General features: G+C 36.9%; 2 protein-coding genes across 2 annotated transcripts in view; one reads left to right on the top strand and one right to left on the bottom strand.

Annotated features, from left to right (window-relative positions):
* Positions 1–8,948, top strand: part of tmem65 (transmembrane protein 65) — a 39,228-nt gene extending 30,280 nt beyond the window's left edge. Inside the window, exons 5-7 of the mRNA XM_015375001.1 lie at positions 1,612–1,654; positions 2,218–2,323; positions 5,846–8,948. Of these exons, the coding sequence (XP_015230487.1) occupies positions 1,612–1,654; positions 2,218–2,323; positions 5,846–5,983 (287 nt within the window). The 3' untranslated portion in view covers positions 5,984–8,948. The remainder of the gene's footprint in view (positions 1–1,611; positions 1,655–2,217; positions 2,324–5,845) is intronic.
* A 7,644-nt stretch (positions 8,949–16,592) lies between these two features.
* mtss1 (metastasis suppressor 1) overlaps positions 16,593–18,376 on the bottom strand; it is a 65,404-nt gene continuing 63,620 nt past the window's right edge. The window contains exon 16 of the mRNA XM_015375070.1: positions 16,593–17,965. Within this exon, the coding sequence (XP_015230556.1) occupies positions 17,325–17,965 (641 nt within the window). The 3' untranslated portion in view covers positions 16,593–17,324. The remainder of the gene's footprint in view (positions 17,966–18,376) is intronic.

The following is an 18,376-nucleotide window of genomic DNA, read 5'->3' as shown; positions in this document are numbered from 1 at the left end:
ACTGCCGCCCTGAAGCCCAGCTTACTGGACTCATGTCGCTTGTCTTCAAGAAATATTAGTTATGGAATTCGAGGGAACTGGACATTTTTAAAGTGATTTTAGACAGCACAAGTTTATTTATAAAACACAATTCAATACAAAAACAATGCTTCACATGAAATAAACTATAAAGTAGAAGGAAAATAAAAGCATAATAATCAGTTAATAGCTTAACTTCAACAGTCGAAGGCACTTCCTAACAAACTAGTTTTTAACTTTTACTGGGGAAAATTTAGTGCATGACTTTACATTTTCATTCTTAGTAAATATATAAAGACAAGATAGATATTTTCTTTTCTTTTTTGTTGAAACAGCGTCTTATTTTTTCATAATTAAAATATTTCCAAAACAAACTCAGGCTTCCGGCAACTTTTTAGTCTTCTTGGAGTTTGCTCCCGATAAGAGGAGCATAGGGAAAAAATTATTGGAATTGACTGAAATCACATTAGCTTGGAAAGTTGGATACAGCTTAAATGATGTCTTCTGACATGTTGAACGTGTTTGCAGATTGCAGTGAGTAGCAAACTCTCCTCTAACTTATCATTAGTCACTGAAATCCTCACTGAGGGGTTTCTGTTTATGTGATAGCGAAAGAAACCCATCATTTTATTTTAAACCTTGCATTGCAAGCCTGATGTGTGTACCTGCATCTATACAGGCGTTATATTATAGCCTGCTGAGTGTTTGGCTAGAGTCGCTCTTGTTGCCTCATCGCATAGTTTCCATAGAAAATAAAAGGATAGGGGGCAACGTGGCCTTTAATCTGTGGAACAGCTTACAACTTTTAGGAAAGCATCTTTTCAGCTGGATCCGACTTTCCTATGTATGATTTTGGTCAATTCCAATAAAATCTTCAAACTCTTCATCCTTGCTGCCTTTTATATCTCGGACAGACTTTTTAAATATGTCATAAAGTTTCCTATTTTATAAACTAATAGTATTTCTTGGAGAAAAGTGACGTAGGATTGTGATTGGTAACTGCTGCGTCGTAATAGAGTCCTGTATGTTGGGGTTCAGGGTGGTGGGGATGACTGCCATCTGTCGTCTGTCTCTCCCTGTGTGTCGATTCCATTAGTGACTGAAATCGGTTTGATAATAAAAAAAATAAAAATAAAAAAAAGCCAAAAATAAGAAATAGTTTGATAAAATTTTAACCAAATTTAAGAACCATCACAACCATAGTGCTGTTTAGTAGCCTGGATAAAGTCCATTTACCAGAAAGCGAATTTCCTCTGTAGTCTTTTGTTTCCGCAGTGAACGCTGATCAATGAAAACATAATTTTTTTAACTGCTTCTGTGTCAGAAAAACCTTAGATACCACAATGTAGAAACCTTTAAAACTTTTTAAGTTAAAGTTATTTGTTTTCTACATATTTAACACCTGATGTGGAAATCACTTCAGATCTAAATCTGAACTGAGTTTGCTTGTAAGGTTCTCAGATAAAGCTGCCTCAAAGAATGTCATCAATCAGTTACTCATTTGATGCAGAAACTCCAGAACCCCACCTTTTCTCCAGAGTTTTCTTTTCTCTCTCAGCAGTAATCAAAGCCTTTTTCTCTGTGTTTTCGCAGCTGCAGCCTTGGGGAACCTGGTGTCAGATCTGGCAGGTCTTGGGTAAGCAGCTCTCTAACCTCCTCTAAGGACTCTCTTTAATTTAGAGGTAGATGCTTTAAATCTGATTAATTTAATACAGGTCGGAGCAGTGCAATAATAAAAATGAATAAGCTATATTTGTTTTTTTCTCTTGTGGAATGCTAATAGCTATTTTAAATTAAATTGTGTGGTTGCTCTAGACTTAATAGGATTCTATGTTTTCACTAAAGCAGAACTGTTTATTGGGATATTGAGTGTTTATTTTGCTTTTCTTCTCCTAAAAGAAATAGATATTCCCTTTATATTTAAAACTTCTTTGTAAATCTACACCATGTTTAGAGATGCTAAGGTTACCAAAATCATTAAGTCTTTAAGATAAGTGTTTAGAGTCACAGTTGTCCTTATTTTTGGACATAATTGGTAAAGCAGATGTAATACTTGATGTTCACATCTGTCATCATTTTGTCCCTAAGCTTTTAAATGCTTACACATGGTCAGTAATTCTGATTTATATTTTTTGGCCGCCAGAAATGGGATTTAGTTGAAGGTAGTCGCTGACTCTCATGGCTGGCATGTCTTTGCAGGCTTGCAGGTTACGTGGAGGCTCTGGCTTCCAGGCTGGGGATGCAGGTTCCTGATCTGACAGCCAAACAGGTGGACATGTGGCAGACCAGGCTCAGCTCTCATATGGTGAGATGACCAAAGGTTTTTTTTTTCTATCTCTCAGCAGAGAGGATTGTGGAAAAACCTGATGAGTATGGTTTGCATCAACCTCACAGCAACTAAAAAGCTTTTTTTTTTATATATATTCTTAAAAAAAAAAGAAGAAGAATGAAGTATAGGTCCGATAAACCTTAAACATTTTGCATTAAACAGGTGTAATGTTGTGGATTATAATCGAAATATTAATGTTCACTTTTGAAAAAGCTAAATATTCAACCCAACTTTGCAAAAAAAAAAAAGTTAGGAGAGAAAAAAAATCGACGACAAAGTAAAGAAAAAGCTGTAGAAAGATTGGAGTTTAGAGACCTGACAGACCGGCACCTTCCTAAAGTATTTAAAAGCTCCTTGCCAATTTATGCTCCATTTGTCAAAATATTTCAGCAGGTTTCTAATATTATCAGGTTTCACTGCCTTCATGCTTTTAATTTGTTTATAAAAGTGCAGTATTTGCCCTGGGTCGGAGCCACTATGGGTCAGTTATGAGTTCGCTTTCAAATTCATAGGAAAACTGCAAAAACACAGGGATGGTGAAGAAAATCTTAAACACATTTAAAAAAATCTGCAGAAGGTGGAGTTTAAGGTGACACATTGATGGAGAAGTAACATCATGTTTATCCGCTCCTTCTTTATTACTTGTCTTTATCGCTTACGGTGCGGCAAAAGGTATTTAATCATTGCACAAGTTCCGACATGAGAGGTCTGTCATTTTCATCATAGGTTCACTTCAAATATAAGAGACAAAAGTATAGAATAATGAATTTGTAAATAATGGTGGGAAACAAATGTAAATTTTAATGCTTGGTCCCATAACCTGTAATACTTTACCTGCTTTACAGACACTGTAGCTGGTAGTTTGGTCCACTCCTGTATCAGAGCTCCTCTAGATTAGTGATGTTTTCGGGCAGTCGCTCATCAATGTGAACTTTAAACTCATTTAAACTCCCTCTGGTGATTGGCATGGCCACTCCAGAATTTTATTTTTGAGATCATCATCTTGCTAGAAGACCCAGCGATGTTCTATCTTCATGCTCTCACTGATGGAGGGAGGTTTTGGCTTGAAATCTCACGATAAAAGGGCCTCAGTCATTCCTGCCTTAACACAGATCAGATCAGTCAATCGCATGATGTCTCCATCCGTGTGCTTTAGAGTATTTATGGTGTTCTTTGGATGCAGCTCAGCTCTTTGTTTCCTCCAAACTAATGAGTTGAGTTTGTGCCAAAATTTTTTATTTCAGTTTCATCTGTCATTATATTCTCCCAGTCCTCCTCTGGATCATCCATCTGCTCTCTAGCAGAGAGTAACGGAGGACAGTCTGGACATGTACTAGCCTAAGCAGCGGGAACCCAGTCCCTCTTAGAATAGTGGTACTGTTATTTGGTTCCATCCCTGCAGGTCTCTCTGTGTATTTCCATATTCTCTGCTCATTGATTATTTTTGCCCCACAGATGGAGGGAGGCTAAAAGTGGTCTTGTCTTCCATTTTCCTCCAACTGCTCCCACAGTTTATTTATTAACACCAACCTGCCTGCCATTGAAGAGTCAGTCTTCCCAGCCTGCTGCAGGTCTGCAGTTTTTTTCCCTGCTGTCCTTAAACAGCTCTTTGGTCTTGAATGGTGGAGTTTAGTTTGGTGTGTGAGGCTGTGGACAGGTGTCTTTTATGCAGATACCAAGTATAAAAAGGTGCCATTATTACCGCTAACCAGCAGAGGACAGAAGAGCATATTTTCCACTATAATTAACAATTGCATTCTTGCAATATAAAATCTTGCATTTTTTCTCTCAAATTTTCTCATAGTTAAAATGAACCTATGATTGCATAACCAGTGGCTGACTGAATGTTTTTGCCCCACTATGAGCTATACCAGAAGATTTCCGCTGCTCTTCCTCTTTTCGTCGTATTTGGGTGCACATCTGCAATCTCCATGACAACAGACCAAAACATGTGCAAAAGAATGCAGAAGACCGTCTGTGTTTTTAATGTTTCGGCTTGCTTATGTCAAATATTAAATAAAGAAAAACTGCTTCTGATCTCTAAGAGTCAATGGTGGCAGATAAAAGTTTCACTTTTATAAAAATAATGAAATTATGTTTTATATTAGCGAGGTTAACTGTCTTTTCAGGGCCACCTTTCTTCCGCTGAATTTCTAAGCTTCGGGTTTTAGTTTTAAATAAATAAGGGCCACGTTTTGGCTAAGCGCAGTCTTCCGCTATTTTACGCTATAACAAATCTTTTTTAACATTTTATTCTGTGCCAGGATGTATTTTTAACACATACTTCTGCTCTAAAAATGGGAAGGTTCCCTTTTTCAAGCTTCTCATCCACCAAGAATATTTTCAGGAATGTTTTATTATGCAAAGGCCTGTATGAAACAAAAATAATCTACTTTAACTTTTAACAGTTTTATGAAACCATTCCTTCATTACAATCTTGCCCAAAGTGCTTTTTTCTTTATCCATGTATGTCTGAATAGTCCTCATGAATTCTGAGCAGCCCCTCCATGTTGTAGCAAACAAGAGGCCAAAGCAGGCCTACAGTTTTAACCCGCCCCCTCCTTCACCTCTCCTCCCCAGCCCAGTAAACGACACACCCACTTTCTCTGATCGCGGAGCGGTGATGTGATGAAGAGCGTGGCTCTTTTAGCAGCTAATCTGCACAATATTTTTATATATTATTGAACGTCTGAATTGAGAAACTGTTTAAAGAGGCTTAAAACAGAAGTAGTGTGATGTGATGAAACCCCCACATGGGACGAGGTAGCAGTGATTAAAGTGTCTTTCTTCTGACATTTCATAACTAATGAATACTCTGTAGTTCCAAAGGCAATTTTTCATTATAAAAATACCCATATTTTTTTGAAAGGCTTTAAAATTCATGATTTAGGGCCTTCAAAGTATTTTTAATTGGGAAACTGCTTTGTGAGTCTGCACTAAATCTGCCTTTTTCTATCTGGTGGACTGCATCAGTCTGACAGTTATAGGTCCTTAGCGTATCTAAAAAGTGAGAAAATGTGTCTGGTTCTCTATGAAAAGTATTAGCATCAAGTTTCTAGTTATTCTAGCATGAAGTTATGAAATATAGACCTTAGAGTATTCTTTATTGACTGCAGCAATAAAAGCGACTATCTGTGTTAAATATTGCTGGAAAAAAATAAACTAAGGGAAGCCACTTTTGAGAGGTTTACCTAAAAAGTAAGAGACAGAAAGAAGCTACAACAAATCTGGATTTTTATGGGAGGAGAAAAAGCAGCATAGCATCCTGTTTAGTGTATCCAAAGAAATTAACTTCAGAAATATCAGCAGCAACCAGCAGTTGCTGCGCTAAAACTATGAATAACGCACCTGAGTTGCACTGCAATATAACTACATTTTAACAGTAGGAATGTCCCCATGATGCATGTTTTTAAGATAAACTTCCAGCCATTATATTCAGGTTGCTACGTTTTAGTAGAATGTTTATAAAGAACTGTGTGGCTACTCTGCTTCCTGTAGGGCAAAGCCATCGGCATCACCATCGGCTGCATTCTGGGAATGTTTCCGCTGCTTTTCCTGAGCGACGACGACGAAGATGACAAGCAGAAAGGGGCAAAAGCACATCCCAGCAGCGAAGCAGCATCACACTCCTCCTAACAATCGGCTCCATCCACCACAGCAAACCGGATTCGGTTTCATGTCAACATCACTAAAGAGTATTTCTTCAGGAGGATTCCCTGCTGTGCTACTCAGGCGGCTTCTCCCCTCCTGCTGAATTCAAACAAAGCAGCGTTACTAAATAATTCTTCTTTTGATATTTGGCATCTATTGATTCGGTTTGTCAGTTGTGCAGGTATCACGTTTATTTATATTCAGTAAAAATAAGTCTCCATCACGAGGTCTGGTTCCTCATTGATTCTTCTGTCAGCTCCTAAAAGACTGATTGCTGGCATTCAAAGAAACACTAAAACTCATTTTTAGTCCCTAAACTCTGCAAAGGCTGCTGCTTTCAAACATACTTTTAAAGAAACTAGTTAACCTTTGAAGAAAATTTATTTCTACTAGTTTGATCAACATACTATGCTATAGTATGTTTGTTTAACGTTGGGATTTAACAGTATCCACATATATGAGCTAAATATTAGCTTAGCAGCTACCAAACTGTCCTAAAACAATCATGTGTTCTAAATTTATAAGATAATTAGCTTTAAAATCGATTAGATAAAGGCTAACTCTGCAGTAATGACAGATGAGGGTCAAGCGTTATGTTTTTTTGACATCGATTCAGGGGGTGTTCTGGTTTTCTTTGCTGGGAATTAACAAAGAACTACATGTTTTCTATTGTTGGACTGTTGATAAGCAGTTTAGTTACCGATTTCTGCTTTGTTTCTGGTTCATGTTTTAAATCAGAAGTTGTCTGGGGGGGGTTAGCCTTTTATTTCTGGGGGACTCGGATGAGTCCTGCTGTAAAACAACACAATATTCTGCAATCATGACCAGTGAAGGTGGAAAATAAACGGGAAGTTTGACAGTAATCTTTGCTGTGCCTTCGATTTGACCTGGTATATGTTAGGGACTGGTCTGAAAGCTACTTATGCTATTTTAACCTTGAGTAAAAATACCACAGGATCAAGGTTAGACTCAACAGAAAAGGTATAGGTTCAATTCCCTTTGGGTAAGAACCGAAGAGAACGACTATTCTTATATGGTTATTATGATTCTGTTTCTAATTATGAATTTAATCATTATTTTGTGTTTGACACATCAGTTAAAGGAAGAACAAACCTTTAGTTGAGTTGAAACGCTTGTTGTGTGGAATAGTTTACATTTACAGTTAGACTGTATGCTACTTGAAGCTTGTTAACTACTTTAAAGCAGTCTAACCAACAGGATACATGAGTAGCACTACTTTAGTTGTACTTTTTGGCTTTTTCTCGCGTTTTCCTGCTAAATCACTCCAGCTATTGCAAACAAAACTCATCTGCTCACCGAATAAAGACGGCTGCATCTGCAGAGTGCTGGGGATTTACTGGCTTCAAATGACTTTTACTTCGATGCCTTAGCTGCACTTAGACTTTTTATTTATATTTCTCCTTTCTAGTTCCCAGAATCACTTTACTTTTCAATGTTTCCAGGTAGATCTATTCAGTGGACTGATTTTAAACTGATTAGAAGGCAGAGAATATTCAATTTCTCTGCATCAGTATATTTCACATACTTAGACTCTTTAAATAATCAAATGTTTAAGGCTAAAAAAGGACAGCGGCCTCCCATGGAAGCCACCTGAGTAGCTTTTAAAAGGGGAAGCACTCACCTGGAACCATGTCTTCCTCTTTCCAATTATTCCCCACATGAGGATCAACAGCCGGTCGCCCTATTTAACCAGAAACCAGGACTAATTGTCAGAAGGTTCTGACTGCAAGAAGAAAATACAAAACGATAAGTTTGCTTTGCTATCAATGCAATTAACTGGAAAGAAACATGTTTTGTCATGAGACACTTTCTACATAAAAAAAAAAATCTCCAACACTATTTATTCACAAAGGTGTTTCTTTCCTCCTAAGTCGGAGCACAAAATCTATAAAATGTCTTTTGCATCTAAAACCTTTGATCAAATAATAAAAATGGAACTATGGTGTTTGCTACCTCGAGGAATAATGTTTATGCATGAAGAACTGATGTAGCTGCATATTTTTTTAAAGTTTTATCTGTTTCTCAACTCTATAAGGAAGGACTTTGATGTTTTGTATGGCAAGATGCATCATTGGGAAACTGAAGATCTTTTTCTTTTGTCGTTTCAAGGTTTTTTATTTGCTTGTTTTCTGTTTTCTTAACTAGATACCCACAATCTGTGCAATTGAGTTCTTTAGAAGTAATCGGAGATGAAGCTCCACATGGTTGAGATTTCTCTCTCAAAAACATTTATTTAATGGAGAAAAAAAAGATATTTCTGCATCCCTGTCTTGTTTCCTTTTTCTTATACATGAACCAAATAGCAGGACTTATCATCTAAACTACACAGACTTTTCTTCCTCTTTTTTATTTTTCTGTTTAAATGATGGCTGCACCAGATATTTTACATCTATAACTTGTTAGAAATGGAGTTTTTCATTTTTCCAAACTAACTGCAGGTGGTTTCAGTAAATTAGGATATTGTTTAGGGCCTATTTATTTAGGTAATTTAGTTAAAAAGAAGTGAAATGTGTCTCATTAAATTAAAGTTAAATAAAGTTTAACTTCTGATTTTGGCATCCACCTGATGAGAACCCCAGTATTTTTTTGTTTTGTTTAATCATTTTAGTATTTAGAAATGCTAGTAAGGATAAAGAAGTATTTTAATGCAATAATGCTGTCCTACTGAGCATACCTATATGCTGGACATTTTATTTAATTAATCCTCACTACATTAATGCTCCATGTAGGCTGTAAACCTTTGGTCTACTGAGATCTTAAAGGAAAGATGTTTATTTTAATCATGGCTTTCTGGCTTGTTTCTATTGTGGGATTTCATGTCTTCCTATCTTTGGATCACTAGCTGATCAAATACATACAGTAGATCCTCTGTTACTTCAGCACGTTGCATGTTTTCCTTCCACTGAATTTTCCATCTATATCCCCAAAATACAGCACTTTGAATGACCACTTTATAATATATATATTTTTTTTTTTTTTTTGGCTACCCTCCTTGTGAAGCGAGTTTGTTTACCAGTATTGTTTCCCGTTCCCTGCCTAAAATATAACATTTCTGATTTAAGAATAAAAATAAATAAAATACAATTCTGCATTTAACATTCAAGTTGTCTAAAGAGCAAAAAATATGGGGTTTTCATTCAGGTGCGTGCAATACCCCCAAAACATTTTCAATGTTCTAAATTATTGAAATTAACCCGGAAGAAAAACAAGTTGGAAACTAAATGGAGAAACTTTTTTTTTTTGGTGAATAATGCTGTTAAAGAAACGACTTGTCTGATGTGTTGTAACATCAGACATATTGCTATATGGTGGAAAAACTGGTGGAAAATCGGTTTAAGCTTTTATGGATGTTTTTTGTCTTGTTTCAAGTGATGTAAACTTTAAACAAGCAACTAGCCTAGAGGAAGAGATAGTTAGACATTAAGCGATCAAATGTATTCTGACTTGATGACAAAGTTAAAAACTTTCATTGTAACAAGAACATCAATTATGTCTGCCTTAAAATTCAGATCATTTCTGCTGCAATGAGACATTGAAACATGTTATGTTTGGAAAAGTGAGTTGTTGTTTTTTTTTTTTTCTCTGTTAGTTTTGTTCAACTGCTAGTTTAAATTGTTACCTTATCTTGAAGTAGATCAGATAATCTTCTACCCTGCATCTTGGAAAGGTAAATTTTGCAAAGACCTTGAGGGTAAAGAGCACAAATCTGGTAACTTGGACATGAGAAAAATTAAAGGGCTAAAGCAAAAGTCACATTTATTTACTTAGTCTGGAAGCAGCTGCAGGAGATAAGACAAAGAGGGAGATGACTAAGTTTTTCCCTGCCTGCCTTGTCCGGAGGATTATTTGTTGTGAAGTAAAATTAGCAGTTTAACTTTTATTGCTAGGATTGTGTATTAAATGGTCATTTAAAACTAAAATAAGTATTGTGCAGTTTGTCAGCATGAGCAATCTGAAATCCCCGTTTGTATCGTTTTCATTAAGCTTGCTTACGATTTAAGAATTTAATCTAAACATATTTGTTTGATTCAGTTTGTTTTAAGGAATTATGAATTCCAAATAATCTTTTTACATGTCAAAGGAATGCAGTGTTGTGCTGCCACCTTGTGTTCAACATGGAACAGCAGCAGCTGAGCACTAAAACATATCTGTACAGTAAAAACTACTATCTACACAATGTTTTCTGCAGATTGGTGTGCAACATGAAGTTATATAATAAATATGAGAATGTTTACTTGTTGGTCTGTAAGTGTGCTGTGATTTTTCAGGTATTCTGGAAGTGCCTTTGAGCAAGGCTGAGACTATGAGAGACAGCTGCTGGGAAAAGCTTCCACTTAGGCTGTTTTAAAACTGAACATAATTAGACCGTTAAAAATAGGAATGCTTTAACTGAGTATTTTTATCAAGATCATTAATAACTGATTACATCCAAAGAAATTCATGTTTTATATTTTGTAAGATGTTTTTATGAAATCATAAATGTATAATCAGGGGGGAAAAGGCCATATTAGAATACAAAAACATGGAGACAGACCAGTCTGTGGCTCTGATGTGTTCAGAAAGCCTTGGTTGCTCTAATAGTGGCCTTCAGTTTCACCCCATGTTTGCCTCTGATTATTATTATTTTTTTTTTATTTTTCTCTTAATAAATTTCTTAACCTCTATAAGGGATTTAGGTCTGGGCAGTTCTATGAAGCACAGCTAGACCATAATCGTAACACCAGCATCTCCGTGAAACTAATAACCAGAGGGAAACAGGAGGTTGGCTTACTCGTTGGACAGCTTAAGCACTTGTTCTCTGGTTGATTTTTCTCCTCCCCTCATCTTCCAGACTGTGGCTCAATCCCAAACCGCCCCTAAACACTATGCCTCAACTATGGAGCATCACTCCTAATGCAGTGACTCTCACAGCTGTAGAGGGCACCTTGATTGTTAGGGGCGGGGGACATAAATGAGGATGGGGACAGCCTCTTTCCTTTAATGGAATAGGAAAACAGTGGTTGTTATGGCAACAAAGGGAGGCACCATATGCACGGATGTAGCTCTGTGATGCAGGTTGACATGATAGCAAATATTTGCCCCTTAAAAATAAAGTCAAAACTATTTAATAGAGGACCTTCCATTTTGGAATTAAAGGTACGTTGGAGGATTTTCGCTAGCTTTTGAGAAAGACCAGTACTCTCCACTTAAAGAAATTTTTTTTTAAAATGCACATGCACAATCGTGTACCTGCTGCAAAGACGGAAGGCCCTAAACGCGTGCGAGAGCATGCACAAACCCATTTCTCCTCATGCACTCTCTGTTTAAAAGTTGCTGCTTGCATCACTCATACAAGCTCACTTTCCAAAAGAAGATTTGCAATTTTTCCACTATGTCAGACTCTCCATCGGTCATTGAAAATGGAAACTAGCACGTAGGACTGCCTTATGTAAACATATCACCAGGATGATTGACAATTAGGAGGACCACTTATTTTGATGATCCACCGGGAAAAAGAACATCCACCACTATACCTTTAATGAGGTATTTGCTTTTTTTTTTCCTAACGTGATTTTCTCTCAGTGGGACGAATACGAAGCAAACCAGCAGAACTTACATTTGAATGCAGGCATTTCCTCTGCCAAAAGTTGGACGTTACACCTGCAGCCAAATTCCAGACGTATTTAAGGGCTGAACAGTCCACTCACCCTAAACACTATGTGGTTTGGGACGGCCCTTAATGTGGCAGACCCTCTGCGGGAACAAGCAAACAAAGGTTAAGTTCTTAGCGAAGGGTTAGGGATTTGATCTCTGACTTCTGATTAGTGAAAAGGAACAAAGTTTCATATCCTCCTCTTCACTGCACTCCTAAAACACCTCCAATGTTGTCTCTTGATCATGTTGACACATCCTGGAAGCAGTGTGTTTTGTTAGCTCCATCCAATGCATACATTTTTTTCCTTGCAGAAGTAGAGTTCGAGAGTTCACCTCTATTCCCGACACCTGTGTACTTTGTCCTTCCACTCAGCTTTTTATACATAATTGGATTCGAGCTGCAGCTTTAGTGATTTCTTCATTGTGGCCCACCTTCCATGTAGGAGGACATGATCAACTGTCTGCTGGATGGCCATTAGGTCTGCAGCCTGGGCTAAAACTTGATGATGGTCGGAGGCGGTGGCGCCACTGTACAGCAGCCTCGCTTCTGTCAGTGAGCCCCAGGGCAGCTGTGGCTACCTGCTTTGGATTTTAGCTTGCCACAATCAGTGTGTGAATGACTGCATGTACTGTAAAGCACGTTGGTCAAGTCTTCTGGCTTGCAAAAACGCTATATTGTTACAGGCCATTTACCATATTCTAAATGTCTGATCAATTTTGGGGTTTCCTTAGCTGTAAGCCAAACAAGAATGAGTTCAACTCCTGAGTTGGTAAAACCTGTAAGTCTCCTAAATTCGCTTCAACTCGTACAAAAAATTTTTTTAATTGTTTAAGGAATTACAAACGACACACAGCTTTATTCACTCTTTATTGTGTTAAAGGCCTGTGGGGAATATTCATCCAGGTTAACAGTAGAAAAATGTACATTCTTGTGGCAAATGAATGCAATGAACTAAAAAAAAAAAAAAAAACACTTAGAAATAAGTTAAAAGTTTTCAAAGATAAAAAAACAAAAAACATTTCAGCATAACACAAGTGTTTTAGAGTCAAATTTGGTACCTTTTAGTTTTAGGTGGGTTTGAAGTTTGTTTGCACATTAATTTCTATAACCAAGAAAAAAAATAGTTAAACTTCTGAAATCAGTCTTGAAATACTTCCTGGTTTACCAATTAAAACCTTTCGGTTAAGAACATACTTATCTGTTAATTTATACTGCTACCATTGAGTATTTAAATCAGTTTGATGTGAACAAAAGAAGCTACTGTAAACTAAAACTATCATGTGTCTTAGACAAGAATGTAATAAATAGGATCATTATCAAATACATTTTGTTTCTTATCGCTTCAGACTTTGCAAAACTAGTTTCCTAGATGCCATGTTTATGTTCCTATTGAAAGGTTACTGTTACTGTTTTTGCTGTTCTGATGGTTCTCCAGAAAAGCCCTAACCCACATAAAGCTGTAATAAAACCAAACATGGATTTAGTTATATACATAGCAAAAAATTTAAATCCAATTAAGTCAATTTTTCTTAAATTAGGTGCATTTTGTCTTGAATTTAGCAAGTAAGTGAGAGATTTTAACAATGGAACAAGACAATCTACATTTAAAATAAGAAAAAAAAATTGCATTCTCTTATTTCAAGTGAATAATATCTATTCATCTTATTTTAAGGATAAACATACTCATTCCATTGGTAGATCATCTTATTTACCTACTCAAATTAAGGGTAAATACATCTATTTTAGGAATTTTTTTACTCATTTTAAGATTGTTTTTGCAGGGTATGAAAAAAAAATCTGATTAAAAATAAACAGCTGCCACAATTATCGGTGGAGTGATTGCAAAGCTTCACAAAGGAGCACCTGAAGTAAGAAAAGCATAGAAAAACGAAGCTTTAGCATATACTGTAAAAAAAAAAAAAATTTGGTGTAAAAGGCCAAACATTAAAGGGTTTTAAGGAGACACAGAGAGAAATGGCATCTAAACACACCAAGAACAGGACAAAAGTGGTTGATCCCACTTTATCTTGAAATAACATTTCTGACTGAACACATTGAAGAGAGGTGTAGCTAATCAGGCAGAGTATTTCAACGCTACAACTGGATGTGAAGTCTTAAAAAGAATAATTGCCCACTGTTGGTCATCACAGGTTCAAACATTCAGCTTCATACGCTTGTTGTCGCATCAGCTACACAACAGTTTCTGTCAACCTGCAGTGGGAAACGGGACACGGCAGTCACAGGAAATATGACACGGCTGTGATTCATGAGGAACATTACAGGGTTGGAGCGGAAATGGAGTCCTTTAGAGTCAGACTACAAGGAGATGAGTTCTAGTGGAAAAGAGTGGACAGAAAAAAGCATGAATTACCATGCATGTTCAATATTTTTATAGCTTTTATATGCTGTGAAAGTACAGCTAGTAATTTAGAAATGTAAATACATATACAGTATATATATATGTTTAAAAGAATAAATTATTTTATTCTGTGAAGATACCACATTGATTTTTATTTTTTTTTGGCAGCACAGGGTGGTTTTTGTCTTGATTTACGTACGTGTCCATTTTGGTTATTTTACGTCTAATAAGCAGGAGGCAAACTGTTAGAGAGCGGAAAAATAGAACCAAAATGTGAGGTTGGTGGAAACTCAGGTGAGACAACAGGAAAGCCAATAAAGATGATCCATTAAAGATCATCCGCCATCGTCCAAACATGGGGCAGCCCTGGTAAAAATTAGCAAAAAGAAAAAGCCTTCTTATCGCCATACATACAGGCAAAATAAATTTTAAACTTTTATAATTATTGTTCAAATTGTACATATGCAGGCATGTTAATTAGCTAATTAGTTAATAGCTTTTTTTGTTCAAGATAGGCTAGAAAATTTATATATTTTCTTTCCTTTTTTAACAATTTTTTCTTCTTAAAGGTATAGTAGAGGATCTTCTTTTTCCGGGTGGATCATCAAAATAAGTGGTCCTCCTAATTGTCATTCTGGTGATTTGTTTACGTTACGTTCTCTGTTTTCAATTACCAGTGGAGAGTCTGACATAGTGGAAAAATTGCAAATCTTCTCTTTGAAAGTAAGCTTGTACTTGAGCGATGCAAACAGCAACTTTTAAAGGTACACTATGTAACCGGTGTTGATTTTCCAGCGAGGCTCCCCCCAGAGGGCGAAAGTAAAAGTGCACTGTCGTAAATATGCTGGTTTCTCCGTCAAGCCAGGCGCGGTTGTTTTGAGCTTAGCAGACAGGCGAACGCAACGAATCACCACGTCTACTGCGGTGACTATTTTGTTCCAATTTTCGAGTTTGAAAATTCAGCATGTTTTCATACATTATTTGTTATGCATGTGTCTAAATAACAAAGATTGTAGTTAGCCAAGTTCTCGCCGTAAAGCAAGATCGACTCTCGCGATGCACGAGACTTCTGAGCCTGTGGGTGCGGGCCGAGGGCTCCTGCAATTGCAAGTGCGGTATTTCCCCTACAGACCACCAGGGCGGCCGAGAAAACCTTTGTTCGACCTGAAATGACTCATTTAATCATCCAAAACGTTATGGAACACATTAATTAACTGAAAAATGTTGCATAGTATGCCTTTAAACAGAGCGTGCACGAGGAGAAATGGGCTCGTGCACGCTCTCGCACGTGTTTAATAGGTGTTTTTTTAAGTGGAGAGGGCGGGTCTTTTCAAAAATTCAAAGATCCTGCACTATACCTTTAATGTTATTATTTTTTTTTTTAAGTATGATTTTTCCAATTTACTTAAAATTTTTTTACCAGGGTTAAAGCAAAACTTAAATGACATTGTGTGAATGTGGGTAAAACTTTTGATGCGATTGTCCCCCAGATAATATAAACTAACTACGTCTCATATTCTGTGCAGTGCATTTAAACTTTACTGTAGCGCACTATAAAGTCTGACTTCATAATGTCTTAACTAAAATATTTTCCACTACCGTTTACACCAGTGCCAGGTAATATCAGCACAAAGTCTTCACCACAACAGATCAACACGTTTTACTCCAAGGACCAGAGAAAGGCAGGAACACGGACAGCGCAGCGGCAGCCTCTAGTAGTGCTAGGTGTGCTAACACATACAGTAACGTACATTGGCACGTGTAGGTTTAAAGGTCGTAGTAATTCATCACCAACTGTTGCAGCTTTTTTTTTTTTTTTCTTCAAACTGGTTTGAATTTTTCAAAGTGCTTCACATGAAACAGTTTGTTTAAAATAACAGTCAAACCTAGATTACAAAAAGAAATAACAGTACCTAAAGTTTTTTTTTTTTTATTTTCATTATACAGGCATGGATCGGTTTAAACAGTAAAGGAGATTTAGCTTAATGAACTGTAAGCCGCTGCTGGGATTTATTTCATTTTAAAGGCTAAACATGACTTAGAGTCGGCTAAACTGTGACAACATGCAGGGCAATCTAATCGTAGGGAGGATTACACACTGTGTGCTACCCTACATACACAAATACTTTCTGTCTCCAACACCTTCTATGACAGAAACATGTTTGTACATAGAAGTTATCTGTAGGTCATTTGGCACGTTAAGTTTAAACGGGTGACCATGAAGATGGGAAATTAACAAGTGACAAAACAAATCTTAATATTTACATACATATAATTAATCTGTCTTTAAATTTCTCCTTCCTCTATAATCATCCTTTCGTTCCGTTTAACTTCAGCCTTCTTCTCAAGCAGAATAACAATCCGATCCACTCACAGTCCACAAGTTAATCCAGTTTCTTCCTTTTATATCTTGAAATTGCCCTGAGGGAAAAATCTGGGATCAGTGGCCGCTGTAGTGATCCTCTGTAAGAGATTTCTCTGGTTAAATGCAACCCAGGCTCTGAAAGCGGAGCATCTACGCCTCCAATTTGATACTAAATCAACTTTACCTCATTTAGAATCGACTCTCAGGCCTTTTCGGTGCACAACAGTAAAAACAACAACTTTCTTTTGATTTTAAACCATAGTTTTCTTGTTTGTTGTTGTGATTAATTCTTTAAACTGTCAAACTTATCCTCAATCAGTCTCAGGACAACTTTAAACTATACTCACCAAAATAATTCACCAGAATTTTAACATTTAAGTAATTTATTACATACCGGTAAGTAATTCCCATTAACTTTTTGTGGGCTAATTTTAACACACATTTAACACATAAACCTTACCTGATGCATATGAATTAGTTTCACATCGCTAATTTATTTACGTATTTAGTATTCATAAAGTATACTTACTCAAAATGAATATTAATGAGTGTATTTATATGAAAAAACATCAAGTTTATTGTTTAAATTCCATAAAGGCAACCTGATTATTATGCATTTTAAGCAAATAAACATTATGTATTTGAATAAAATACACTCTGTATTCATTTTGATTTAATACTAAATACATAAAACTGATGATTATGAATGTCAAATCAGTAAGATTTAGTATTTAAATGAATGTAAGGTTTATTTAATATGTTTATGTTAAAATCATCTAGAAAAAAGTAAATAGGAACTTAATATGTAGTAAAATAACATAAATCTTGAAATTTGAGTGAAATATTCGAGTAATTTTGTATTTTGGCACCATTTCAGTTTTTTGTCCTTTCAAGCTGATTTTCTAAAAGGGTCAGAACTTGAAGTCCGGTTGGCTCTGGTGGTTCTTCAGTGAATTACTGGAGCTGATCGGTCATTGGACGTAGTTTTCTTCAGTTTGACGCCTCGTCGGATGGCCACCAGGTAGTCCTCCACCTCGCAGTACTCCGTCTCCTCCAGGAGTTCAGGGAGACGCCGGCGCTCCGACAGCCGACCGCCGGGCTGCGGTGGTGGAGTAGGAGGATCCGATCCTTCGTCCAGCTGCTGGTTACCCCAGGTGATGGACTTCGGTGACAGCGGCCCGTTGCTCCCAGGTGACAGAGGAGTGGTTGCGGGGCTCAGTGGGGTCCGTGGCGTTCGACCATCTTCAGCTTTGTTTGGGAAACCAGGGTGCTCAGGCACAGTGGGGGTTTTGACTGGTATCATAGGTGGCTTAATGGGAATGGGGCCCAGGTTTAGGCCCCCGGAGGGTCTGCGTAGGTTGGGTTTGGACGATGGAGTCCGTCGAATCGTAGCCACCCCCGGCGTGATGACGGCTGAGTGGTTATTAGATGGCAGACCGGCAGTGGAAGCTGGACGCTTGGACTGAAACATGCGGCGGTAGGAATGACTGATGTCACTGTTCCTCGGGATGGTCGAGGACTTATCGAAGTCCGAGTGATGCTCACCGTCCTGATCGCCGCCAACAGAGTAGTAGTCACAATCTGACACTGTGGAGAGCAAAGAAACGGGCAAAGTCAGTTTAAGAACCAACTTTCTTTATTTATTAATATCTTTATGATTAGTGGAAAATCAATTGCTAAGCTTTAAATATCCCATAAACATTCAAAAAAGTGTTAATTTGAAAGGAAAATATTTTTATATATTAAATTCTATTTAATAACCAGTGCAATATATATATATATCCAATGCACCTTTTCCTTCCTTTGGCACCTTATTCTTGTCTTTTTGACTATTTGAGCAGTAAATTTCTCAACTGTGAGATCAATACCGTCAATCAATCAAATAATTAAAAATTCAATATTTTCACTAAAAAATTATCCAAGAAGTCAAATGGTCATCTGCAATCCTCCTTTTTAGGGTGTTATTTCTCAATAAAATAAATTTTAACCTCATTTTAA

The sequence above is a fragment of the Cyprinodon variegatus genome, unplaced genomic scaffold, assembly GCF_000732505.1.
Source record: "Cyprinodon variegatus isolate N-32 unplaced genomic scaffold, C_variegatus-1.0 Scaffold112, whole genome shotgun sequence".
NCBI lineage: Eukaryota > Metazoa > Chordata > Actinopteri > Cyprinodontiformes > Cyprinodontidae > Cyprinodon > Cyprinodon variegatus.
This window is presented reverse-complemented; position numbering and strand designations above follow the sequence as displayed.